Consider the following 25,794-nt stretch of genomic DNA (forward strand, 5'->3'; position numbering starts at 1 on the left):
CCGCCGCAGGGAAGGGAGAGAAGCAGCGCGGGCGGGACCGGTCGCCCTCTAAGATGGCGGCGCCGGGGCCACGTGGTGCGCGCTGAGGCGAGGGGGGGAAGCGGGGCCTTCGCTGGCGACATGGCGGCGGCAGAGGGCATGGAGGAGGGCGAGAGGAAAGATGAAGCAGAGGAAGAGGAGGTGGAGGTTGGTGGATGCCGACATCGGGACGTGCTCCCCGGGCGTTCCCCTTCCTTGGAGCAGCGTTAGGGGAAGGGACGCAGCCCCGCCGGCCCGGCCCCCCTCGGGGCGTGTCCCGCCTGTGGACCCGGCCCGGCCCCCGCTGCGGGGCCCGGGTCAGGCTGCCTGCCGGGTGGCAGCGAAGGGTGCTGCGCCCGGTCTCCTGTGAGCTGCCAGGGCCAAGCACGCGCTCCAGAGCACCGGCTCTAGGGCCCCAGTGAAGGAGGGGGTGGCCTTTCTCCTTTCACCGTATCTCTGTAAGGCCTCCCCCGGGAACCGGTGCCTGCGGTCCGGTGCTTGCAGGAGGGCCGGCGGGACAGGCCGGACGCGAGGAGAGGCGGGCGCGGGGGCCGCCACGGCTGCCCCCGGGCCGCCGGTGGGGTCGGGCGCAGAGCGAGGGCGTTTCCCGGGGCCTGTCGGGTTTCTCTGCCCCCGCAGCGGTCGTGTCCCGAAAGCTGTATCGGTTTGGCTGTTCTGCTTCAGGTTTTCTGGAAAACGGCGTTGTCAGAAAGCACTCTTCCAGTTTTAGTTGCTTCCTACCCCCATAACATCCGAAAACACAAACTATGACTCTTCTGTTATCATGGATGCTTAGTAGGTGGTGATTCTTGAAAACTCTTCTTTTCCTTGAATAAAAGTTTTTTCAAGGTGGCTGTTTTTTGTTTTTGCATTTTCCTCACCCAGAGTTGTAAGGAATTGCAAACAGGAATTGATTTTGAAGCAGTATGTTTTAAAGAGTTGAAAGTTAACCATTTCAAGCAACATGTTGCTTAACTTAACCTCTCGCTATGGTGTCTTATTTAAGTAGGTACTAAAGCTTTGGAAAAATGTATTTTGGAATATGTGGTCATATTGTTATAATTCAGAAATCATTTACCCATATCGATCCTTCAAGGGTGAAAAAAGAGCTCCCTTCCTAGCTAGGAAGAAAAGGCCTGGAAATTCAGGTGTGAAACAGGTGTCTGATGGAGTAGTGGGTCACTGCATTTCCCTGGGTATTGCAATATCTGTCTGCCATTTTCTCTGGACAAAATGCAGAATAAGTCAGATTTGGGTTCTGTTTATTCTGAAGGTCTGGGTCTTTGTATGCTGTTCTTTTTGTTTTGGGTTGGTTGTTGAGGTTTGGGAGGGGGGCTTTTTTTTTCCCCCTGAGTTCAGATATATCAATTACAGATGTACATGATAAACTTATCTTGTAGGAGCAACTGGTCATGGTGGAACTATCAGGAATTATTGATTCAGACTTCTTAGAAAAATGTGAAAACAAATGCAAGATTTTGGTGAGTGATTACAGCACAATAGGAAAGGGGTAAGTCAGTACACGTGTGAACAAGGGACTGAGGCTGTTTCTAAATTCCTTGAAGTCAATAACATTTAGATTAAATCTTTGATAGAGAATTAATGTGCACTGTCTTGGCCGTATTTGGCTGCATGTTGTGGGCTCCCTCTATTTCAGAAAAGGCATATGGTCTTTGAACATAGTAGTATGTAAATATAAGGAAGTATTTTTAGAAGTATTTATAAGCTAGGACCATTATCCCCTCTGATTTCAAGCTCTAAGTTCATTTTTTTAAGTGACGTATTTTATACATTCAACAAAAATATTGTTAAGCACACTTCTTCAAATAACTTGAATACAGCTGACAGGTAAAGCCAAAATCTTTCTGAATTGCATTGTATTTACAACGTTTTTTTTCCAGATACTGCCTGGCAAGTTCAAGTGTTGCAAGTGTAAAGGATAACTGGGTATTAAGCATTTGGTAAACAGTTTCGGATGTTGTTTGGTGCACTGTGAGGTTATTGTAAGAATCTGGCTTACCTGTCCTTTTCCTTTTGAGTTGTTTAATCACTTTTTCTGTATGGGACAAATTTTACTTGCCCTTCAAAACCTACGTGGACTATGAGAACGGTATAGATAGTACAAGTACTATTGATTTGCAAATACTTTCTGAAACTAGACCTTTATTATAAACTGAAAAGATGGAAGAGAACGTCTCAGAGTATGCCACAGATCAGAATATATGTGAGGTGGTAAAGTCAATTCTGAAAATCTCAAACGTAGAAATGCAATTAAAATTCATAAATTATCCATCACAGGATGGATATATGCTTTTATAAGGAGATTTGCTTCCTGGATCTGACCTAAGTCGCTTGAAATGTATTACACAGATGATTCATTACTGGTGGCTGAATGGCTACATATTTTTCAATAGTCTTAATGGAATTCTTTTAAATTTTGTGCTTTGAGATTCTCTTGTAATGTTACTAGAAAAACTTTTAAGTATCTGTACTGTATCCTACTCATATCCAAATCTACCTGTGCTCACTCCACAGAGTAAGCATTCCTTGAGATTTTTCGTAATGGACAACTGTTGTTAAAACTCCAATAAAAGATTCTGCTTTGTGTAACTCTGTTTAGCAAGTTTTCTGTGATGCTAGTCACATAAGGGGAAGACAGTCTCCATTTTTGCATAGTCCAAAAAGGAATGCAAGTCAGCCAAAGAAATAAAGTTTTGAATATTAAAAACCTTAATGCTGTTGCCTAGTACTGATGTGTTCATTTTTTTATTAATTTCCTGTAATAAAAAACAACCAAAAATGTGTTCTGTGTTAGCTTAATGCTACTGATGTTCTCAACTTATGCAGCAGAAAGAGAATCCCAGAGCTTAAATCTTGCTGATCTTAGATACTTTTGTTCTAAAAAAGTACGAGACGAAAATTGCACAAATTCCTATTAACCTGTGTGATATTCTGTATTTTCCGCAATTTACCACAGTGCCTCATCTTCAAAACTTTTAGTATGTGCTTATCTTCATGTCCTGAATAATTTTGATGTTCACGATGTACTATTAAAAGACATTTTGTCTTAATTAGTGTATTCTGTTCAGGCATTAATTTTTATCAAAATTCAGTTTATAGGTATATCTTATATTAAGAATAATGGGATCCTGGCCTGTGTATTTGGAAAAGCTCTGCTGTAGAGGAAGGGAATGAGCTGATAGAACTGCTGCCTTATTCTCCCACTCCTTGTTTAAAAAAATAAAATTAAATAACAACAATTTCCAACTCCTTCACAATGTAGACACACCGTAATCACAGAAGCTTCTGTGACCCTGCAGTTGCACTTCCGGTGCTAGTGTAATGCTTTATGCCGGACTTCATCCCCTTGTGTATTTTCCAAAGACTTTTGAAAGTTATTCCACTTTATAGAACTTGTAATAATTGGAGCTTAGAAAATAACATCTTTTTTCATGCAAATATATATATTTTTATTTGTTAATTTAAAATGGAGGTTAAATTAATTTCCTAGAGGAAATAATTTAAAGCACTTTAAAGTTATGTACTGTAACCTAAATAGACCGTTGGCTGCAGTTTGATCTAAATTTCTTTGATCGTTTTTAACATACTAGAGCATTTGCTGTACCAGTTCAGCATTGTTGGTTTTGTTGTGATTACGAGAACAGTATTATCTGGTATATTCTTTGTATTTAATATACTTAAAGCAACGTGTATGATGATAGACTGAAAAATTGTCATTACTCTTTTTTTTTTTTTTTTTTAACAGTACACTGATTCTACAGTAAGATTAGCTAAACCCTTTGTAACCGCTGTTACCACTGCTTAACTAAGCGGCCTACAAAAATGGAAAGAAAACTCCTTCTCCCCCTGCCCCCAATGTTTAACACTGCAGGAGGCCTCAGGGTCAATTGTAAAGACTAAAACTACTTTTATTATGTGTTTTGAAAACTAATAAATATTAATTTAATTGCATGTCTTGACATTTTTTCAGGAGTCTGCTAGCTTCTGTAAAATCATATCCTCTGCAGAACTCTCTTATCCACTTCCATAAATCCTATTTTAAAGATGTACTTTTCTTCATATGAAGCTGACAGTTTGAGAAAGCTTTATAGTCTGGCATCCATTCCTTTTCTTTAATACCAAAAGAAACTTTTTATTTCACATTTACCATGTTATGGAATACTTATTTTACTGTTGTTACCTTATGTTGGTTTTTTTAACTATTTATCTTTTCAAGGAATTTATGTAATCTGGACTCTGCTATACCTATCTTCTCTGGTCTTACAGCAAGAAATTTGCCTGGGCTAATAAAGACCTAACATCTGTGCAATTTTGTCCCTCTTTTTGTAGGGAATAGAGACAGAGAGGCCCATTTTACAAGTGGACAGATATGTATTTGCAGGAGAATATGAAGGTAGGAAAAATGACGTGGATACAATCTCTCCTTTTTCATGTGACCCAAAGAACTTTCTTAACATCAGTTAATTGCACTGTGAATGGAGAACATGGTCTTCTGAGGTGCTGAAGTTCTGGGTGGTGTTTGTATAACACCATATAGAGCAGCACCAGTCTGAGTTCACTGCTAAACTAGCCATGCATCCATGTTACTTACTGGAAAGAATACCTGGAAGCCGACTTTGGGGTGCACCAGCTGGTTTTTCTGCAGAGAAAAATGTGGGACATAAAATGCTTTAAAGTAAGGGCTTGTTGTCTCCTGTATAAGCAAGACTGACATGTGCAATCTGTAGTTTTCCCATTTGCCTTACGGTGACAACATTGGTCTCGAAGAAAATTATCTGGAATCCTCCCTTGGAGTGACTTTCAATGACCGTGATACTCCTGTCTGTTCCTGAGTTGGCAGTGTGGTTACCAGTGCTGGGTCTTTGCGAGGGGCTGGAAATCAGAACGTTCCCAGAGCTGTGCCAGTGGGTGCAGTATCTACAGTTGATATACATTAGTCTCTAAGACATTTTTGCTTTGTTTTCCGTAGATACCTTGGGAACCTGTGTGGTTTTTGAAGAAAACACAGAGCATGGTAATTGTCATTTGATGTCCTGTTTGTTGTGGTAGCCTGGGAGGTTAAAAATACTTACCTTGTTTCAGTTTATAGTGGAATTCACTATAATGATTGGGGTTTGGGTATTGTTTTTTCTCCTCTTTTCATAGTAGATGCAGAAGGCAACCAAAAAGTACAGCTGAAATACAAGTGCCACACAATGAAGAAGTTGAACATGACACGGACACTTTTGACAGAAAAGAAGGAAGGAGAAGAGAATGTTGGTTAGTGCCTCTGCTCTTATGCATAGGGACATGGATGGATTATGCTTAGGAGTGTCAGCCTTGATTAAGTGTTTGATTCAAGAGCATGCAGGAAGTTAGAGGAACTTTCTTTTTTAGACAACAAATGTGTATATTTAAATACCAAAATACAAAACAAAACACACAAAAAAAAGAGAGAGAGATTCCTTCTGACCAGTGCTGCCTCCAAAAGTGGCTAATAGGAGATTCCTACAGAAGAGTGTCAGAGCAGGGCAAACATATGCTGATGTTCCCTGGTATGTTTTTCTGTCATCTAAAAGTTTTGGCACTAGTTCTGAAATCAGAGGTGCTGTTTAGTAGTTCTTAATTGATTTTTTTTTTTTTTTTTACTTCCATCAATTTTTCTGATGACTTTTTAAGTCTCTGTAATTGTTGAAAATCTATAATATCCTTAGTAAGAAGTTCCATGTTGTATGTACTACAACTGAATTGTTCTTATGAATTTACAGTTAACTGTAAATGAATTTAAGTTACTTGCAAAGACACACCTAGCAGACCATTCATATTGATTTTCATTCTGTAGGCAGAACTCAGTGCTCGTATGTTTGCTTTATTTCAGTGGTATTTTTTCGTACGGAAGTCAATGCTTTTACATAGTCAGCTATTGAGTATTTTACTGTATATAGTAGTATTCATTAGCAGTATCCTATTTCCTATTGCTTTTAGATGCTATTTTTCACTCAAATCAGTGTTACTGCTTCATATTTTCAGAATATGTAGCCATTTTACATTAGATATGTCAGCTGGACATTGGTCATAGGAGGTGCAACATGAAATGTCATCTGGAATCTAACCAAACATCAGCATTCTTATCAACACTATGTATCATTTCTTCTCTCCATATAATTAAGTAGGTAATACTAAACAGAAACTATTATTTTTAAAGTACAATAGAATATGTTGCTTAATACAAAGGCCTATTTTGTTCTGGAGGAACAAAAATGATGATACCTGCTGAAAAACAGTTTGTTTCTGTACCCTGACAGAAGTTTAATGTTGTGCATACAAAGTAACTGCAACATCTTGTGAATTGGCAATATGTACTGCCTAAAAATCTAAGTGGGAGAGGAATCCCAGTTCTATTTGTAGTCCGTTCGATACGTGTTGTAAGAGCTTGATATACTTGAGTTCAGGAGATGACACAAATTCTTACACTATCTCTGATGTCATTCCCTATCAGATGTTCTAAGATTTAGGTGAACAAACATTTTTTTCTCTTTATTGCATTTGTAAAGTATTTTCTCAGCATTTTGAATTATATTTAAATTATTTTAAGAGTCTAAGGGTGGTGTCTGACACCTAAATACAACAGGAACTGCCATACTGGATTGGACCAAAGGTGTTTTAGTCCTGTATTGTATTTCTGACTATGGACAGCAGTAAATGGGTATGTGGAAAGTAGGAGGAGGGGGACATATACATGAGTAATCTTTTCTTTTGGCTATCCTTCTGGTGTTCAGCAGTTCATTAATGTCCTGACAAGAGATTTCATCTGGACTACTATGCCTTTAGTCCATAAAGGCTCTGTCATCCTCACTTGCTTTTTGAACTTGTCTATACTTTTGACTTCTACCACTTTTTATGGCAGTTACTTTTCAAATCACATTTCTGTTGTATGGAAAAAGTACAACTTTACTGTGGGTTTTCTTGATAGATTGCTTTTGTGGTTGTTACAGATGTAATATCTGGGGCTTCTAATGAGTGCGAGTTACTTCGTTTGTTATCAGAATTAGGAGATAAGTCAATCCCTACTTGTTTTCCCAGTACAGCCTTATAAACATCTGCCCCCTCTAAGCTGTCTCCTCCAAGTAGAATTCCTGTCTCTGTCGGGTTTTTGTTGCTTTTTGTTTTTGTGGTTTTTGTTGTTGGTGGTTGGTTGGTTGTTTTTCAAGTCTCTTCCCATGTAGAGCTAACTTTACTTTCACCCATTCTTGTTTCTTTTTTCTAGTTTTACAGTATGGATTGAGCAGGACATAGTACTCGTGACACTGAAGGAGCATAGTTTTGTATCTTGACATTCCTGCTTTTCATTACTTTCCTAATAATTTTATCTCCATTGTGGCTGCTCTTTAGAGACCAAGCTGGTGACGTCACTGAACCACACACAGTGCCTCCAGTATCTGGATAAAAACCTGTAGCTATATGTCTCGGTTAAGTTATTTTAGCCTATGCATGTTGTTGTTAATTTATCAACAGTTAACTTTCTCTTAATTTTAAGCTGGTCTTTCTTTATCAAATGCCTTTCTGTTACTCATAGCCTTATTTTTCAAGGAAAATTAACGGTTTAAGCCCCATGGTGAGACTCACCACAAAAATTAGTGTTGGTCTAAATTCTTGAAAGACATCTTTCTATCCCAAGTGGTTCTTTTACTTAAATTTTGGTCAGGCTCAGCCTTAGTAACAGTGAACTAAGAAAAAACTGCTGTTAACTCTCAACTCCTTTTGTCACCAATATAAATTTTCCTTCTTTGCATCAGGTGGAGTGGAGTGGTTACAGATCAAGGACAGAGATTTTTCCTACAGCAGGCCTAATATGATTTGCAGCTTTCTGCGTGAAAAAGAAGATTCTGAGGAGTCAGCTCAGGCCCAAGACAAATTGACTGAGGAGTCAGAGGGAGAGGTGAGTGGCGGAGGAAATTCTGACGTGAATTGTGATCTGGAGAAGCAGCACAGCTTGGAAATAGATGCCTCTATTCCTCTGCCTGACAGCCCTGCTTCTGGGGCAGAGGATTCTCCTTCTGCAAGTGTTGCCTTAGATGATGCCCCTCCATGATATCAGCTGTGATCTTTTCAGGATTTCTTCATGGAGTTAATGGGCCAACTTCTAAATGCCAACTTTTATAGGCCATGACATGCTTTCCAATTTGTCTGAGCAATTAATAGTGGAAAAACGGACATTGTGTTCTTGTGCATTGCTTTTATGTTTGGATTATAGTGGGGAGGGCTTAAGTGTTTTTTAAAAATACTGATAGAAAATGTGTGTATCTCTACCTCAAAATTGAAGACGAGGAAATCGTTACATAATTTAAAAAAACCTACCTTAGAAAAATGTTGATGTATTGCAGAGTCTGGAACATTTTGTAAAAAGGAAAAAAAAAATTGTTTAAAATAAAGTCCTGAATTTTTCAAGTATAGTTTCACCTTGTGTGTCATATTCAGCCATATACTATGTCTGGTCTTGTACTGCAGTTATTGAAAGAAAAATTCAAGTAAGTGTGGCTTTTATTACTTGTTTGATTACTCATCAAATTGCTTAGTTTGGATTTTCTCTGGATCCTTTGTCCCCTTGACAGATTTTAGAAATCCTTCATGTGGGAAGGGACTTCAGGAGGTGTCTCGTCCAGCTTCCTACTTAGAATAGGGTCAAGACTGAATTTGGGCCCAGTTACTCAGGGCTTTGTCCGGTCAAATCTTGAAAACCCCTGTGGCCTAGTCAACAACTGAAATCTAGGTCTTAATGAGACATCTGTCACTCTTCCTTCCCCCATTTGGTATATAATATAATGTATGTTATAGAAAAGGAAGTATCTTCCCCTCTCTCCCCCCCGTAACTTCTTGGCTCTGATCTTCTCCTCTGGCATTTTTCTGAAGGTTTTTATGCCTATGTTCCTGTAACCGTGTGTCAGTGGTTCCCAAATGGATCCACCTGGCTGTATTTGTAGCTAGTCTGTGGGTTGATACTACATACTGCTACATCATTTATATCGTCACGTAGTATTTTGTATAAAAGTTGAGTATATGGTGCATTCATGGTAATGTTTTTAGAAGCACAGTGTTTTTTTAAACATAAAACGGTCTCTTCCTGACCTTTCTTCCTTCCTACCTTTCTCTGCTTCCCTTAAAATAGTTTAATTGCAACAATGCAGGGAGGATGGGAATGCCTAATTAATTCCAGTATAATTATGTAATACTTTAATTAGTATGATCAGAAGAGAAGTTTACCCCCAGCATTGTTCACAGCACAGGACCAGTGAAGAGAAGTCATCAAAACAGTGCAACAGTTTCAGACCATCAATCCCACTATTCTGTTTTCCTATGTAGCAGCAAGCAACTTGAATCATGGGGAGAGGGGAGGCAGGGAGAGGAAGGTGAGGAAGAAGAGAGATCATGTTCTGTAACGCCTCCAGCCTGGGTACGGATCTTTCACATGGTAGTGTCTGTGCTTCGGCTTTCAGGGAGACCGCTCAGCCTTCCCTCTGGATTTAACTGCAATCGTGGAAGTTTAAAAGCATTGTTGAAACTTGATTTGTGTGGTGTTGATAGACAGAGGATAATTATATCTGGAATAACAATCTTGGGAATATTATGAACTGGTATAATGTAAGCTCTTGTCTGCAGTGGGGAGCATTTGCGGTGCTGGGCTGCACTTGCTGACAGCTGAACCTCCTGCTAGAGAGACGGGGTGTGCTGTAGACAAAGCGCTCGCTATCGTAGCTTCTGCCGCTGAGAATGGAGAGGTGCCTCCAAGAGTTTATTCTCTGTCAGCGTGCGAACGTAGCAGCTCTCTCTTATGTTTTGTTAACCAATTGCTAAATCTGTCACTATATATGTGTAAATTTTTTTATTATGTGCGAGGAGTATTCTAGCAGAATTGGTTTCTGACCTTTTTCAGCTTTTTTTTTTTCAGTAGTATACTGAAGCTGTTTCTTTGTTCTAGTTTACCTGGGAATCAGGGTTTTTTTTAAATGTTTTACGTATATCATAAACTATGAGTACCTTCATAATAATGTTTTTTAGATTTTAAATGTTATTTGTAATGCTCAAACTTTTGTTTCTATCATTATTAGCCCTGACTTTTGCAACCATACTCACTCTTTACCCATCTTTTCCCCCTTCCTCCTAGAAAGCAGATACTATGAGTCCACTGCTACTGATAGCAAATTCTTCAGCTTTACTGATTTTTGCCCAAAAAAGCCCAACAAGTGTTTACTTCAAGTACAATTCAAAATTGGTGGGTGGGGGTGTGTGGAGTAAAAAGGGTATTGGGTGAGTATGATAGCTGGACTAGGATTACTGCCGTAAGCATCCTTGCCTGGTTATTAGTATGGTTCATGTCCTTGTGCCTAGACACTAGACCATCTCGGTAGTTCCTTGCCATGTCTGGTATTCAACACTTTTTCTTTGCGCATTGTGACAGTTACCAGAGTATATGATGTTCAGACTACTGATAAAATAAGAGTTCATTTTCAGTGTTAGCACTTAAAAAAAAAAAGATTTTAAAAAAACTTTGGAAAAGATTCAGAGACAAGCGGACTCACAGCAGCAGAGTGCAGCACATGAAGTGTTTAGCTTACAGGAAGGCTGGGAGGTGGGCATATTCCGAATTAGATGTAGGCAGGCAGGGGATGATTTTTCTTCTTTAGGTCTTTGGATTTTGATGGGTAGTTTGGCTTTCTTGTACCTTCAATTTTCAAGTCGCGATCAAATGACTTGTCTTCTTTAGAGAGGTTACAGAAAAGCTCTTTGTCTAATTAAAATCAAAGGCAGTATGTCAAATATCCAAGATCTATTAAATCAGCTTTCAGCATTTCATGCTATTTTATATACTCTACGATGTGTAAATCTCGGAGGAGAGAAAACAGAAATATTTTTCTTGCCGTGTGAAGACACAGGACTGAAACTGGAAGGGGATGCAAGTAAACAAAAATTGGACAGAAGTTCCTGACCAGGCTGCTGATTCTGATCTGTTCTAAACACCAACCTGAGGAGCAAATGCAACAGCTTTGAACAGCTCTGACCAACTGACTGAAGGCCTGCAGGCTTTGATACAACCGGGAGCTTTTTAGGTTAAGCGTAGGTACCAGTTTAACAGTGACGCTACCACATTAGGGATTTTAGGCAGAGATAAGTCTTGGCATTTGGCTTCTATTACGTATCAGGTCATGTTCTTCAGTCATAATAGTTGCATCGGTCTTTCCAAATAAGTAAATTTTGGGGGAAACTGGGTTTAAAATGGCATGTTTTAGCTGTACAACTTTAACGTGGTTCCCCACGTGCCAGGGATGAGAGGAGGGTAAGCAAAAAGCTCAGAAACAAGTTGATCAGCTACTGCTGCAGTTACGTACAGTTGCGCAACTGCATCATTACTTGTGCGTTAATTGATTTGCACGCACTACTTAGCGGGGAGTCGTCATTTAGGTACGGGACAGCAGCATGTAACTCAGATACCAAAGGTGCAGGAGCACGGCAACGCCTACCGCGCCTCCCTAAGCGGGAAGAATGATTGCGCAAGGCGGCCCCCACCCGACGGGAAAGGAGAATGCTCACAGGGGGAGGCACACCAACACGCGCCCCTGGCGGGGCGGGGCTTGCTCCGCGCATGCTCACTGCCCGAACCCGAGCGCTTTCTGGCGCCCGCCTGCCCTCTCCCCCTTCCCGCGGCGGATGTGAGGTACCGGATGATGTTGCCTGACGGCGGCGGGGCCGCGCACGTGAGGCGACTCGGCAGGGATGGACGCGCTGGACCGGGTGGTGTGAGTGCGGCGGGGGGGCCGGTACCGGGCGGGGCGTGCTGCGCGGCTTCCCCGGGCGCTGGGAAGCGTGAGCGGGCCCTGCGGGCAGCCGGGGACGCCGAGCGGCTGTGAGGCCCGGGCGGCGCCGGTCCGGGGAGGGTTGCCAGGGGGGAGGCCGGCAGAGAGGAAAGTTTTACGGAAAAGCGGCGGGAAGGAGGGAAACGGAGCGGTGCCGTCTTTTTATGGGTGGTAAGAGAGCCCTTACTCGGTCGGTAACTTGAAGGAACCGTGGTGACCAGCTGGTATGGAATTTATGTATTTTCCTGTACGCTGGAAAAAACTGTCTTCACTTGGAGTTGGAAGTGCCTGGGTGGGGTTTTCTGTTTGGTTGGTTTTTGAAAAGAAAATAATGCTTCACGGAGAAGATACTAAAAGCTTTACATTCATCTAGTGGAGAAGCGTAATTCTTAAGCCATGTAGTTATTAACTCGTGTAAGCTCTGTGCCCTGCTAAGGCCGGTGTATCTCACCCCAGTAACGCACGGCGCTGCTCGCTGGCTCGTGCCGACAGGTGTGCCCTACCTGAGCCTTCCTTTCGGGTGCCGTTGATGGTCTTGAGGGACTTTGTTTCCTCTCACATGCGAGTCTCTGACTTGGGGAGGGAGCTGGTGTGAGGGAAGCTTTCAGCCTGTCAGTAGTCTGTGGGAATTCTGGTATAGCTTAAGCTCTAAACTAGCCGAAACTGAAAAGCCCAAGACTGTAAAATCACCTTTGCTAGCTTGGGGGGACAGAGGGGAAGAGGAGTGGCAGTAAAACACATTCATCCGAGACCGGGCTTTTAGCATTGATTGTAATTCTGCAGGTTGGGAAGTTCGAGTCACTGAAACGAGTTATTTGAACATGACTTGTTCCAATTCTTGTTTTGTTTTACTATTTTCTGCGGTGTCGGGTGTTGTTACTAATATTAAGTTTTTAACTGTTAATTTATTGTTACAGAAAACCTAAAACTAAGAGAGCAAAAAGATTTCTTGAGAAGAGAGAACCCAAACTTAAAGAAAATACAAAAAATGCTATGCTTATAAAAGGAGGAAATGCAAACTTAAGAGTGACTGAAGTGCTTAAAGACATTGTAAGTTGTTGGACATATGTACGCGACCTTTAATTGTACTACCTTTTGTGCTATACCAAGGGTACCTCCTTTCTCTTTTTGTTACAGTTTGCATATTGTCTGCTGTAAGATTTTCTTTTCATACTCTTTCTGTTCCCCAGATTTCAGATTGACTGGTATTCCAAAGGTGTCATTACCTACCCCTTTATAGAAATTATTTTTTTCCTATTTCCTCTTTGCCAGAAGTTTTGAGCTTATTCTCTTCATTATTATTTTTTCTGTGGTTATCCAGTATATAAGGTGAAGTGTTGCAAATCAATTTGAGAACAAGAGAATTAGGTACAGAATTGGGACTGGATCATACAGCTGAAGTCATATCCCAGAATCCTGTAAATTGCTTGTGTGTGTTGATACGGAGCTTTCAGCCTTTCCCAAAAATTAAACTTACCAATCCTGTCTCCTCACTCCATACCTGAAAATGTTATAGCAGTTCCTACACTTTTTTCTCTCCTTGCTTTGTTGTTTTCTTACCATCTTATGCTGATGATAATCAGGTGGTTGTTCACTCCCTGGTTTTCCTCATGCCACTAGAAGTGGAGGAAAAAAAGCCATTACATGGCTTTGATTTCAGCTGTTTCTCAGTTACTTTGTTATTTCTTAGTTTCTAGAAATAAGTCCTCCTGCAATTAATTTGGAACCAAGCTTAGTACTACTAACTTGAAGAGTATTACTGTGAGCCGACCTTTTGAAGTGACTTTTTTTCTAGACTGGTTTGCACAAACAATTACTCTATTTCATGTGATTGTGTAAGTTGTAGGGTTTTAGAAAAAACAGTGCTGTGTACTTAAATGTATTAGAACTAATGTGTTTAACTTTGTCTTTTGCAGTATGCTGTGAAGAAGCCTTTTGCTGTACTGTATAAAAAGTAAGTGGTCTCACTTTGACATCTTTGAGTCTTCTGACGAGACAGCATTTGGGAATTTCAAACCATGAATAGAGATGCTGGCTAGCGTTAGGGCTTGAACAACAGAAAGGGTTGCAGAAGGTGACTGAGATTCATCATACGTTTCAGTGGACTGGAAACAAGCTACATGTGATCGGTGTTGGTGCTGAGCCCAGCTCTGTGCCAAGTGTTACGGAGCAGGATTCAGCAAACTTGAACAGTTGGCTTCTCTGACTCTGATCCGTGCAAACAGTTAGCGAGGTTCTGTGTCCAGTGGGTAGACTGGAGTTCTTATATCCGAATTCTTACGAATTTGAGTTACAGATTATAATGATAGATAAGTCTTGCTCAAAATGGGTACCCAATATCTGCATGGATGTAGTGCAGAGGCATTAACTGTAATAGCTAAATTTAACGTTGGATGAACAAGCAAGGGCAGTTGTTTCTGAAGTGTCACTGGTGGCGGTCTGGAAGTCAGGCTTCGGGAAACGTGGAGGAAGGTACTTAAAGTGGCAACTGTGGCACTAAGGAACTCCTGGTAGTATTAATATGACTTATGCTTTGAACTAAAACTGAACCTCTACTTGCTGGAGTTTTCAGTAGAATGCAGAATTTTAATGTTATCAGAGAACTAATTAGAAGTGCTTATCTGGGTCTGTTCTTTTTTTTTTTTTTTAATTTTTTTTTCCTTCTCTCAGGAAAAATATTACTAGGCCTTTTGAGGATCAAACATCATTGGTAAGTATAAACCACATCTTCTTTTATGACATTTTACAGCCTTAAAGTCATGAAGAACTTTATTGGAGGATAATTTGCTATTACTCCGTGAGGAACTAGATGAGAAACAAAGTTTATAGGGAGTTTGAATAAGTTGAAGATGGGGGCTATGTCTAGATTCGTGGTGTCATCAGTGGGCATATTTTTCCTCTGGCTGCAAGACAGAATTGTCATGTTGTGAGGACTTCGTCTTTACCTTAATGCATGTTTCTGTAAACTGATAGGCAAATGTAGGAGTCTGTAACACTATTATAAGTAACAATGCTTAATAGGAAAGGAAGAATAAAGCGTTTTATTTTGTTTTTTTTAAAAGTCAGTCCTCTAAAGTGCCATAGCTTATGAAAAACTTGTTTTCAATTTGGTGAATTCATGGGTAAAAATAGTTAAATGGAGGGGTCATGGCTTTCTGTGACTTCCTCATGTTTGAATAGAGGGAGAAAAGGCCAGCAGCGTACCACAGGCAAACACGTGCGTCAGCTGTGCAAGTGTGAGATGGTCGCTGAGAGTTCTGTTCCAACATTCAGTCAAGAACTGTCAGAAAAATGTGCAATTTCAGTTAAATATGTGTATTTGGCCTGCGAAGAGGTTGCAGAAGTGGCTCTTCAGAGGCTTGGAGGGTATTTTGGAAGGGGGTGTGTGTTTGGAAATACATTTGGTGATATGCCCTGTCTGGATTTGGTGTTGATTCAGTGCTTTAAGGTCAAGATAATTTATGAGCAGGAAGGCAAAAAATAGAGGGGCTAATCCTAAGATTATACCTCACATGTTTGCACTTCAATCGAAGCATTACTTTAAGTGCTGAAATATGTCTGTCATAAAAGCAGTATATGTATTTCCTTCAACAAAATGAGAGAAAGGAGATAGCGATGTACAGCTGTCGTTTTACAATAAAGACAAAAATGAATTATCCCAAAATAAGTTATTTCGTTCCCAGTGATCATGATTTGGTAATGTTTGCTCTGTGCCACTGCTGACTCACATAGGGAAATAAGGGTCAGCTTTCCAATATGTGAGGCAGTTGTTGAAATAACTCACTGAAAATGCACACTGAAGTTGGGAATTTGGGGGTGAAGAAAAAAAAATTCATGTATACACACAGGACACAAATGCACTTTCTTGACTGAAAGGGATTGTGAAATTGAAGGGGAAACATATCTAAGGAATTTTCTGTAAATAAAAAGGGAGAGGAGGGGAGAGATGGCTAAGGATCCTTAATGATCGCTAATGATCCTTTTTAAAAAAGCGAAGGCAGCCAATAGGGAGTGCTAGAGGAGTTGCTGAAGTTGTATTGAACAGTTGAGTTAAAGTATTTTTAATGTGTTAGGAACAAAAAATCATTGTGGTTGCAGTATAGATACACCAACATAGAAAGGTACTTAATCTGCATTAAATCTGATGCTGAGGATTTGCACTATGTGCTTCTGTTCTGTTCTTGGCATGAAGCACAGTAATGCAGCCATCCCTAAAATATTGTGAGTGGAATGGAAAACTTACTGTAGGCAGTGAGGAAAGATTTGCGACATTATTTGCTGAAACTAAACCTCTTACAATCTCATAGCTAGATGACTTAGTTTCACAGTCACAGGAACTAGCTGATCGTTAGCTGACGACTGGTTTAAACTTCTGATAATTTCTGGGAAAATGTGGCAGCTAAAATCATTCTTATATTTTAAAATAAGTTCCTTCAGGGAACTTTAATTCTTGTACTCAAAACAATGGGGTTGGGTCATTGAGAACAGTGTCAACAAATAATCAGAGCCTAGAAAAATATGGAAAATCAAATCAAGTCCGGTTGTTTTTTTTTTTAACTTTGGTTACAGACATTTTTTTAAAAGGGCAATTTTGCAATGTATGCGATGTTGCAGTATATGCAGGACACACTTGAGGCATTTGAGTTTGTTGCATCTTTTTAATATCATACAGCCGATAGAGAATTTACGTATATCCACACGCAGTGATTAACAGAGCTGTATGAGCAAGTGTTTCAAGGGGATGGTTCTGTTCTTGATCTGTCTGCAGTGATTTCTACGTGCAATTAATCCAGCCTAGGATTGCTCCTGGGGGTGTCTCTCCTGACCTCCCAGAGGGGCAGAGCTGCAAAGTCCTCTCTGAGCTGCTGCTGTTGCAGGGGTGGGAGGAGATGCAGCGGCTCTTTCCGCTTCACAACTGCTAAGTGCAGGTATAGAAACTCTGGTGCTTTGGGAAGTACTGGGTAGATAGCGTGTGTGTGTATCTAGAACTGGTTGATACACAGAACGAGGGGCTGCCTTGAGAAACAAGAAGTGCATAAAAAGGCTTTGGAGTTGGACATCCTCAGAAAGAACTGCTGTAATGTTGGCTCTGAACATAATATCATAATAGGTCTACTCCACCTGGAGAAAAGATCTCCTCTATGATAGTCACCACTGGCTTGGTTTTAAGTTGCATCTTAGTCTTAAATAATAAATTGACGTGAAGTTGCTCTGTAGTAGGACTCTCGTGCCCAAGTGTGAGAACATTAGATATTTGCAGATGTTCCTAGGCTTGCTGTCAAGGGAATTAACTGGTTGTTCAGAAGCTGTTAGGCAAAGCTGACATGGTGCATAAAGCTTAGCTGGGTAACTAAAATGAGGCATTACAACTGCAGCCAACTTGCAAATACTTACCCTTCAGGCAAGGAGAAGTGGTTGAAGGTATCTTACGTAAAAACAAATAATGAGGAATTATGAAAAAGGGCATTACAGATAAAATGGCAAGAAAAAATTGCCTGGTTTGATCTTTAAAATTGCAGTGGGAAATAAAAAAAGAAATTAATTGTTATTTGAACCTTGAATCCAGCTGTCAATTTTAGCTTATGTGGACCTGGACATGCTCAAAACTCTTCTGGTAAGTGTAGTTGCTCTTCTCGTTAAGCAGCTCCTAACCTCACGTGTTTGTGACGTATACCTTCACCAAATATTTTAAACACTACAAACTGGAACTCATGAGTTTTGTTCTTTCCCTCAATTGTAGGAATTTTTTTCCAAGAAATCGGATTGTTCCTTGTTTCTGTTTGGCTCTCATAACAAGAAGCGACCTAACAACCTGATAATAGGTAATATGTCTCACTTGGGTTTTTATTTGGATGAAAGATCTAGTTTTCAATGAATATTCAAATAGCTCGATTTTCTTTTTTTACTTTCACAGGTCGCATGTTTGACTATCACGTCCTAGACATGATTGAGCTAGGCATTGAGAAGTTTGTATCCCTAAAAGATGTCAAGGTAAGGAATCATTAGTTCAGTATTTCAGTGACACCTACTGGTGGATTTTTTTGGTGCATTGGCTTTTTCTGTGCTTTGCAGTAAGGACAGGAGTTGTTTAAAAAAGCGTTTCATGCAGTATATGAGGACTGCTAATTTGTGTACCCCAGAATGTTATTTTTATGCTCTGCTTTTTATTTTATTTTGGTTGTTTTGAGCAAGTTTGCAACTTTCTTTGCAAATTCTTTTTTTAGACTTGGTTTATTCCTAATGTTTTGCTTTTTAATTCAAGAGTTACATTTACAAAATTCCTTAGTCAAGTTCTGCTCATGGTAGGTTCCTATATAAACTGGTGTAGGCTTTGAAAACTGAAATCCCTCTTCTCAAATTATAACCAAAGAGGGTCACTCTGCTGCCTGAGATGATTCTGAAACTTGCTTTAGCTTTCAGTAGCACATAAATGCCAGTTTTCAGGGAACTATACTTAAATCAGACAGGGAGCTAACATCTTGATTATTTAAACCTGGAGAAAATTCACCTTTTATGGCTATGTTAGGCTTATTTTGGCAAGACTTAAGACATTTTGTATGTGTATACTTTTGTATCAAGCAGTTCATACACTGCAAAAATAAGGAATTTTTATGGTCCTTATTCTCATCACAGTGTATAAATTGGCAGGACACTCTAGAGGGATAGTGAAGACATTACGGTTTATAAAGGTGAATCTTCCCCTTGAAGTCAGATTGTAGTGTGTATCTTCATAACACTGTCTATAGCAGGGAAGTTATAGTTAAGTAAATGTATTTGTTGGCCAGAATTAAAATTAGGTGATTGACTAAACTATTCTTTTAGCCTTTTTCATGTATTCTCCAGTGTCAGAAGTACAATAGACTTGTTTGCTTCTAATTTTAATTTTCTTGTTAGTAGTTGCAGTCAAATTCACTCATTTTTACCGGAAGGTGTTATCTTACACATTTTATAGTAAAGAATCTCTCTTTTTTAATCCAGCACAAAGAATAATACAATTCACCCATCTAAAACCAAAGTCCTTTGATACACATACAGTGTTGTTCAGTGAAACAAAAGTGTCTATTCTGTCCATATTGATCACAGGTCACAACAATTTTTCATTCAATATTGAATGGCTAACCAGCTATTAATAATATGTTTCCTAACATGGGCTGAATTTTTATTCTGTTTTAAAATTCTTATTCCGCAGAACAGTAAATGTCCTGAAGGAACAAAACCTATGTTGATATTTGCTGGTGACATGTTTGATGTAAATGAAGAATACAGAAGACTGAAGAGCCTTCTTATTGGTCAGTATTTTGATTATTTGAGCAGTAGGATTGCATAAATTTGTAGTAATATGATCTTTTGGGAAATGCTGGTTTGTCAATACATGTTTGCTAATGTTCAGCACAGAAAGAAAATAAGAACAGGCATTTGTAAGTTTCATGTCACATGAAATTAAAGTTAACTAATCATCGTGACTGTTAGAGGGGGGAAAAAAGACTAGCCTAAAAGACTGCGAAATTGAGACTTTGTGTTCACAAAAATTCATGACTTTGTGGGAAAATTCTGGCATTTTTTCAAAAAGTCTTTACCTTGTAATTGTACTGGATCATCACTTTTCTAACCAAAAAAATATTTTTGAAGTATCTAATTTGAAATCAGTGGATTAAGTTCAGAAAGTGGGATATTTTTGCTTACAAAAAAGTCAGATCGGTATAATTGAGCTTGTGTTTTTATAATGAAAGCATTTTCTGTTGGAAATTTGACCAATTCTAACAAAAGTGCCATTGATTAGAGTGCTTGGAAAGAACACGTGCAGTAAAACATCAGCTGTAGATAATAGGCTCCAAGGCAGGCTTGGAGCTTAGTAAACAAACTGGTGTAAAGTTTTTCATTATCTCAAGGTTGGAGGCTCTGGAAGATAAAGCACATTGTGGGTTTTTTCTGGGGAACTACAAAAAACGATTATACTTTTCTTAGGGTAGCTTTTTGGGACATAGAAGTCATATGGTACTGTATCTCTTGACACAATAAAAGCGTCTTGCTTGGTAGAACTAGATCCAGTAAGTAGGGTGGTGGTGTTTTTCTTTTTAATAGGTTTCCTAAAAGTAGATTACTTTTTTTTTTCTTTCTTTAGGCTCTGGTAAAATACAGAAACTGGCCCAATAAGAACAGTCTTGTTCTTTCAGTTCCATTCTTGGGTTGTACCAATTCATAATCTTACAGCTTTGCAAGATCTCCCTTTCATACAAAATAAATATTGGTTGGGCTCTTTTTTCCTAGGCAAATGGATAAATGATTGCTCTTTAGAAACAGATCTTAAAAATGAGATTTTTTTTCCCTCAGTATTATAATTCCTTAAGGTAAGATGTTTCATCTGGAATGAGACTGAAAAGGGAGCAGGAGAGGAGAAAATTTGCATCCTCTCAATACAGCTGACTGGTTCTTGAGGATAGATGAAAGGCTAGTAACTGCTTATAAACCTTTGAAGGTGGGTGAATATGGAATGTGAAGATAAGTGAGTTTTAATACTGCACGTTTGTGTATGAATGAATACACGATGAATATTTACTCTGTAGGAAGCAGGTGCATTATTTTCTGAAGTGTATCTTGTTCAGGCATCTGCACAGTGTTGGTGATTGGCATCCAGATGTGCTCATGCATCCCATGATCTAACAGCTTGATACCTTAAATGGAAGACATGCATCGTTAGATAGTTGCCAAATAACTAACTAGTCTTTCCTGTCCTATTGCTTTTGATGTTCATCTGTCTTTTCTCCTCTCCTATTTATTTGCCTTTAATGACTCTGCAATCAAATGTACTCAAATTGACACCCAATCTTTTTTCTTGAATGTACTCCAAGTACTCCAGGTCTTAATGTTCTGCTGACTTCTATGAAACACCTAGATGCAAAACAATAGACAAAGGAAAAGGTTAAGGAGTGTAAAGGCTTGAAGGTATCACTAACCAATTAAAATTGTTTAAGTAATAATTTGACCTTCTTCAAACCTGTCCTTAACTGATAGGGAAGAACTGATTCTTTTTGTTCCTGCAAAAGATAGTGCTTTTAAGCTGCCACTCTATTGCTAAGAAAGGTGGAAAAATGTCTTTATAACAACAGCAAATATTTTGTTACTGTGGCAGTATTGTTGGGATCCCAGAGAGAATATTAGATAACTAACAGCTTCTTGTTGCCAAAGCAATGTGATGCTGGTGAACAACCAAGCTTTCGTTGGCTTTTCTGGTGTCAAAAGGGTTTCTGCATGTTTGGAATATCATCTTACAGCAGTTTCTTTGTAAAATTAAAAGCAAGGGTGAATTATTGTCTTCATGGTAACCAAACCCTATAGTCCGCTTAAATTGTGAAGTGGAAGAAGTTATTTAGGAGAAATAAATGGCAGCTGTATTTTTCTTTAGAGACCTGGAAGACAGAGACATCCCATTCTTTCTTTTCTGGTTTTTGTTGCCTGCTGATGTGGTAGTGTAGGAATTCATTTACGATGCAAGTCCCTGGAATGCAGTTCATGAAATTCTAATAACTTTTTATGCTTGTATTTATAAAATGTTTCATCTCTTACAACACTTCCTGCTGGCTAGTTCTGTTATTGCATACCCATTTCATCCTAAAAATGGCTAGGCGCTAGGCGACTTGCTTATACACTTTCTAAAATGTTGGTTTCCAGGAGACCTCTACAATTTTAGATTGAGCATCAGCTTGTTCTTCATACAGCTTTGCTTACGCAGACTTTTTTGAGTGTCTCAAAAGATTTGTGGGTTCCTTCTGGCCAAGCAAGGGGATGGCTGGGAAATGTCTGAACTCCCCTAATGCTAACCATACCTACATAGGTAACAGTGTTACCAGCTTTTGGATACGAATTGATGCAAAAAGAAGTGTATAGACTCCTGTTCCAAAATAACTTAGGAATTTAATCTGGAAATGAAAAGGTCTTGTGAAGCTCTCTGCAGGAAGAAGTGAGTTAGAGGTTCTGGAAACATGTTGAGGACAAGGGGGAGAAAGAACTAGGAATGGAAAGAAAGGAGAAAGCAAGTCTCTAGTCCAACCAAAGCAAGAGTTGTAAATTAAGAGTACATTAAAAAAACTTCAACTCTCTGGGTGTACTGAAGTGTAAGGTTTCTGCAGCTGTTCAGCATTGCCAGGAAACAGAAATTCCTGACCACCTGCATTTGTTGGAAGAGATCATCCTGTGGGTAAAAAGATGTATGATGCCACAGGAAAATACGAAAGGGAGATGTTGCCAGTAAAACCACTGTAAATGTAAGCTTGTGTACCCGCAGAGAACTAGTCGAAGGGAAAATATATGCCAGAAGCAAACAAAATATTTTATTTGCAACTTTTACTCTAACTACAAGCTCAACCCACAAGAGGAGAGAGAGTATTTCATTGACTAAGGAAATTTCCTGGCTAGACTCCAGCTGATATCTGCCAGCAAGACTTTGTTTTGGATGTCACTCCAGTGCTGATACTCCTGAAAAAAGGTAGTGGAGGAAAAGACAACTAGCTGAGGGATCTGAAAATGGGACAGAAAGGAAAAGACTGTGTTTTGCATCTGTCAGCAGTTTCAGCATTGCCCTGTCGTGTTTATTAGCACACCTTGTTCCCTCAGTCAAGGTCACATTCTTTCTCCACCCTCTGCATATGTTGGACAGATTGCTCTGCTTATTGCAAGCTTTCTGATTGCACAGTATTTTTTTCGTAGCCTGATATAAGAACCTCACTAGAGACGGCTCATTTTGTATTTAGCCTGTATTTCAGTGTTCTCTTTGCAAACTAAGCAAGTATTTCAAGTGTCTTATTTTTATAGTTATGTGTTGCTTATTAAATGGAGAAAACATTAATTGTAATGACGAATACTGCTTTACCTAAAGGACAGAAGTGCTTTGTTGTGGGGGAGGTATGAAAGAAACGGTATATCTAAACTTTTTCCCCAAGTCAGTGACAGAAAATGTAGGTAAGAGTTGACAAGATACAGTTTCAATCTGTTTTGTACTGGTTTTGATCCTTCTTTGTACTTGCGCAAATCTGGCTCTGATTAAGACTCTTAAATATCAGTTTGTTGAATGATGTCTTTAAACAGATATCTGAACTAATGGCTTCTCTGTATTGATCTATGTTTAGCTGAGCGTGAACTGGCCTAAACACAAAATAAAATACATTTCATTTTTCTGACTTTAGAGCTGAATATTTAGAAGAATAGAAAATGCAATTATCCCAGTTTGCTTAATAAAACTAAGTTACTGCTCTGAAAGTATATTTGCACTTCTCCATGCACTTATTTTTAGATAGCATGTATATTGCTACCAAATTATCTCTGGGAAGTCAGTGTGTTCCTGTCAGGAGTTCTACACGCGTTTGGTGTCATCAGTGCAGGAGCTAATACCTGTAATGTTAAGTTTCTCTCCCATGTTTTGGCAGGGCTGCAGTTTTAAGTAGCGGCTATTGCATGAGATTCCCATTAAACATATGGATTCGGCTTTTCTAGAGCCATCCTATGTATAGCCTTGCTTAGTTAGATGCAATAAAAATACCTAGATAGGTAAGGAGTTCACATCAGTGAAATAAACCGATTTGTTATGAAATAAACCAATTTGTTATAGCCATCTGTTGGTTCGGTTTTCAGTCAAGAAACCTGGCATTTATTCTTTTTAAAATATTCTTTCAGATTTCTTCAGAGGTCCTAGTGTGCCCAGTATTCGTCTGGCTGGTTTAGAGTATGTTTTGCATTTCACAGCTGTAGATGGGAAAATTTACATGCGAAGCTATAAGTGAGTATGCGTTTTATCTATTTGTTTGCTTTTTGGTACACTTGTCAACCTTTCCTCAAATTTAGCCTGTAGTTGTGTAATTGAACTGGCTTGAGCAATAGTTTGCTGCATTTAAAACACGTAATGTGTAGAGGTGTTCCAGCATAACACAGAGTAACTTGTACAGCAGAAGAAAAACACTTAAGCCCTAAACCTGCTGCTTCTTACTTGTTGAGCTTCCCCTTCTAGCTAGGATTGCTCTTTCATATGGTTGGATTAGCAAGGTGGCGTGAATTAACTGGGTGGATTCAAAGTACAGTCTCAGACTTCATAGACTTAGTCTGTTCTCCGGCTGATTTCTAGGACTCTCCTCGCTTAGGTGTTTGTCAGAGAACGACAGGCGGTAGGCTGCAGCCAGCGATACACAAGGAGAAACAGGAAAAGGCAGAACAAGACAATCCTTCTTGCTGCATTGGTATTCACCCTCACAGTTCATGGCCTTGCCTTAGCAGGCTGTGAGCATTCATAGCTTGTGTTCCATGTGATTTTGATTTCTCTTTCAACAAAATCACTTTTATCAGTCTCATTCGGCAAAACAAACAAACAAACAAAACTTTCTTGGTTAGCGCTCAGGTTATTTTGCTGTAAATGATAGGAAATATTTTTCATGTCTATTAATATCCAGGGCAGTAGTCTGAATTTGAGGAGTGATACGGCTTTCAGGGTACTGGGACTGAGTTTCAACAGTAATACTGATAATACTGGTCTCATTTTAAAAAAAAAAAAAAAAAAAGGTTACCTTAGCCAGGTTATATTTTGGGTGTGTTCATATTGTGATGGAACAGATTTAATATATTGTAAATTGTTATTGACAGACATCTTTCTCAATAATAGAGTTAGCAGTAGTAATTGTTTTTAATAGTCTTCCAAATTACAGGATTGAACCTGCCCTTTAGGAAGACAGATAAATCTTTATCACAGAGGACAATGTTGATTTTGGTTGTTTTTCCCTTCTAGGGTGCTTCTGAAGAAATCTGGCTGTAAAATACCGAGAATTGAACTGGAAGAGATGGGACCTTCATTAGATCTGGTTATGAGGAGGACACATTTAGCTTCAGATGACCTTTATAAGCTGTCTTTAAAACAACCAAAAGCCCTGAAGGTACATACCTTGGAAAGTATATTACTTCCAGATCTATATGTGAAGAAGAGCAAAAGCTGAAGTATTAATTCTTGTATATGCGACCAAAGCTTACTTTTATATAGGCCAACTAATATTTCTGGGGCCTTAGCACTTTTGTGGTGATCAGCTGGCATACAAACTCTCCTCTGGTAGCGTATAAGAGCAGAACAAATCTTAATCTCTAAGCTCAAACAATGTATGCGGCCTTGCTTTTAGACACTTGATTCGGTAGTTTAATTACTGATGAACACGGTGATGGTAAGGCCAAATATCTGGCTTCTCACCAGAGCTCCTGGCACTTTCTACTCAGAAATACCAATGTTGTTCTTCCCTTACAGCCTAAGAAGAAAAAGAATATCTCCCATGATGTGTTCGGTACAACTTATGGTCGAATCCACATGCAGAAGCAAGATCTTGGTAAACTGCAGACACGAAAAATGAAAGGGTTAAAAAAGAGGCCAGCAGAGAACTCAGCTGAAGATGGTGGGGTTAGTCCCAAAAAGTCAAAATCAGCTTGATAGTCTGGAACAGTTTTGAAAACTCTTTGTACTTCAAATTTAGTATATATATTGTAACATAAGTTTGCCAGACATGAAAGATTCAGCTGCTGTTAGCTTTAGTTTTATAAAAAAAATCTTCTTAATGATTTGTCCTTTTAAAGGGAACATGGGGGTATTGAGCTTTAACATGGAACTTGGTTATTTAAAATAAAAAATGTGATATAACTTGCTTAGTTTTCCGAAGCTGAGTATTTATTCTCTTGGTGTTAGCAAACATATGCTAGTCAAGCAGGTGACTCATTTCCCTGAACAGTTTTATGGCTATTATGTTGGGAACCCTTGATCAGTCAACTCATCTTACAAATTCTATGCAGGACCAGAATAGTGTATGTACATAACACAGGCAACACAACTTCCCTGTTCATTTATTGTTTATGTATTTCAGTTTTTGCACAACTCAATAAACTATAAAACATTTTATAAAGTGTAAAATCA

The 25,794-nt window shown here is 39.2% G+C and overlaps 2 protein-coding genes across 5 annotated transcripts; both read left to right on the forward strand.

The window, feature by feature from the left end:
* GTF3C6 (general transcription factor IIIC subunit 6) lies at positions 1 to 8,466 on the forward strand. 2 transcript variants are annotated; one of them, XM_075145673.1, is made up of 6 exons: positions 1 to 186; positions 1,419 to 1,499; positions 4,369 to 4,432; positions 5,009 to 5,053; positions 5,185 to 5,298; positions 7,815 to 8,466. In XM_075145673.1, exons 1-6 carry the CDS (start codon positions 121 to 123, stop codon positions 8,108 to 8,110), a joined length of 666 nt encoding a protein of 221 aa, XP_075001774.1. In that variant the 5' UTR covers positions 1 to 120; the 3' UTR covers positions 8,111 to 8,466. The 2 variants fall into 2 exon arrangements, with proteins under 2 accessions (XP_075001774.1, XP_075001775.1); XM_075145674.1 differs by having other exon boundaries at positions 2 to 186; positions 5,188 to 5,298.
* Positions 7,834 to 25,529, forward strand: RPF2 (ribosome production factor 2 homolog). 3 transcript variants are annotated; one of them, XM_075145671.1, is made up of 10 exons: positions 7,834 to 7,957; positions 12,785 to 12,917; positions 13,784 to 13,821; positions 14,538 to 14,577; positions 17,608 to 17,689; positions 17,782 to 17,858; positions 19,057 to 19,156; positions 23,535 to 23,637; positions 24,634 to 24,778; positions 25,138 to 25,529. In XM_075145671.1, exons 2-10 carry the CDS (start codon positions 12,861 to 12,863, stop codon positions 25,315 to 25,317), a joined length of 822 nt encoding a protein of 273 aa, XP_075001772.1. In that variant the 5' UTR covers positions 7,834 to 7,957; positions 12,785 to 12,860; the 3' UTR covers positions 25,318 to 25,529. The 3 variants fall into 3 exon arrangements, with proteins under 3 accessions (XP_075001772.1, XP_075001771.1, XP_075001773.1); XM_075145670.1 differs by lacking the exon at positions 7,834 to 7,957 and adding an exon at positions 11,587 to 11,810; XM_075145672.1 differs by lacking the exon at positions 7,834 to 7,957 and adding an exon at positions 11,881 to 12,038.
* The last annotated feature ends 265 nt before the right edge of the window (positions 25,530 to 25,794 follow it).

The sequence above is a fragment of the Calonectris borealis genome, chromosome 3 (genome assembly GCF_964195595.1).
Source record: "Calonectris borealis chromosome 3, bCalBor7.hap1.2, whole genome shotgun sequence".
In the NCBI taxonomy this organism is placed as follows: domain Eukaryota; kingdom Metazoa; phylum Chordata; class Aves; order Procellariiformes; family Procellariidae; genus Calonectris; species Calonectris borealis.

Bases quoted from the DNA above. Each gene is read 5' to 3' on its own strand.
- GTF3C6 (XM_075145673.1), top strand. From the start codon at position 121: ATGGCGGCGGCAGAGGGCATGGAGGAGGGCGAGAGGAAAGATGAAGCA. The intron at 187-1,418 runs GTTGGTGGATGC...CTTATCTTGTAG, and splicing joins CAGAGGAAGAGGAGGTGGAG to GAGCAACTGGTCATGGTGGA. The intron at 5,299-7,814 runs GTTAGTGCCTCT...TCTTTGCATCAG, and splicing joins GGAAGGAGAAGAGAATGTTG to GTGGAGTGGAGTGGTTACAG.
- RPF2 (XM_075145670.1), top strand. From the start codon at position 11,788: ATGGACGCGCTGGACCGGGTGGT. The intron at 17,690-17,781 runs GTAATATGTCTC...TTACTTTCACAG, and splicing joins ACCTAACAACCTGATAATAG to GTCGCATGTTTGACTATCAC. The intron at 24,779-25,137 runs GTACATACCTTG...CTTCCCTTACAG, and splicing joins AACAACCAAAAGCCCTGAAG to CCTAAGAAGAAAAAGAATAT.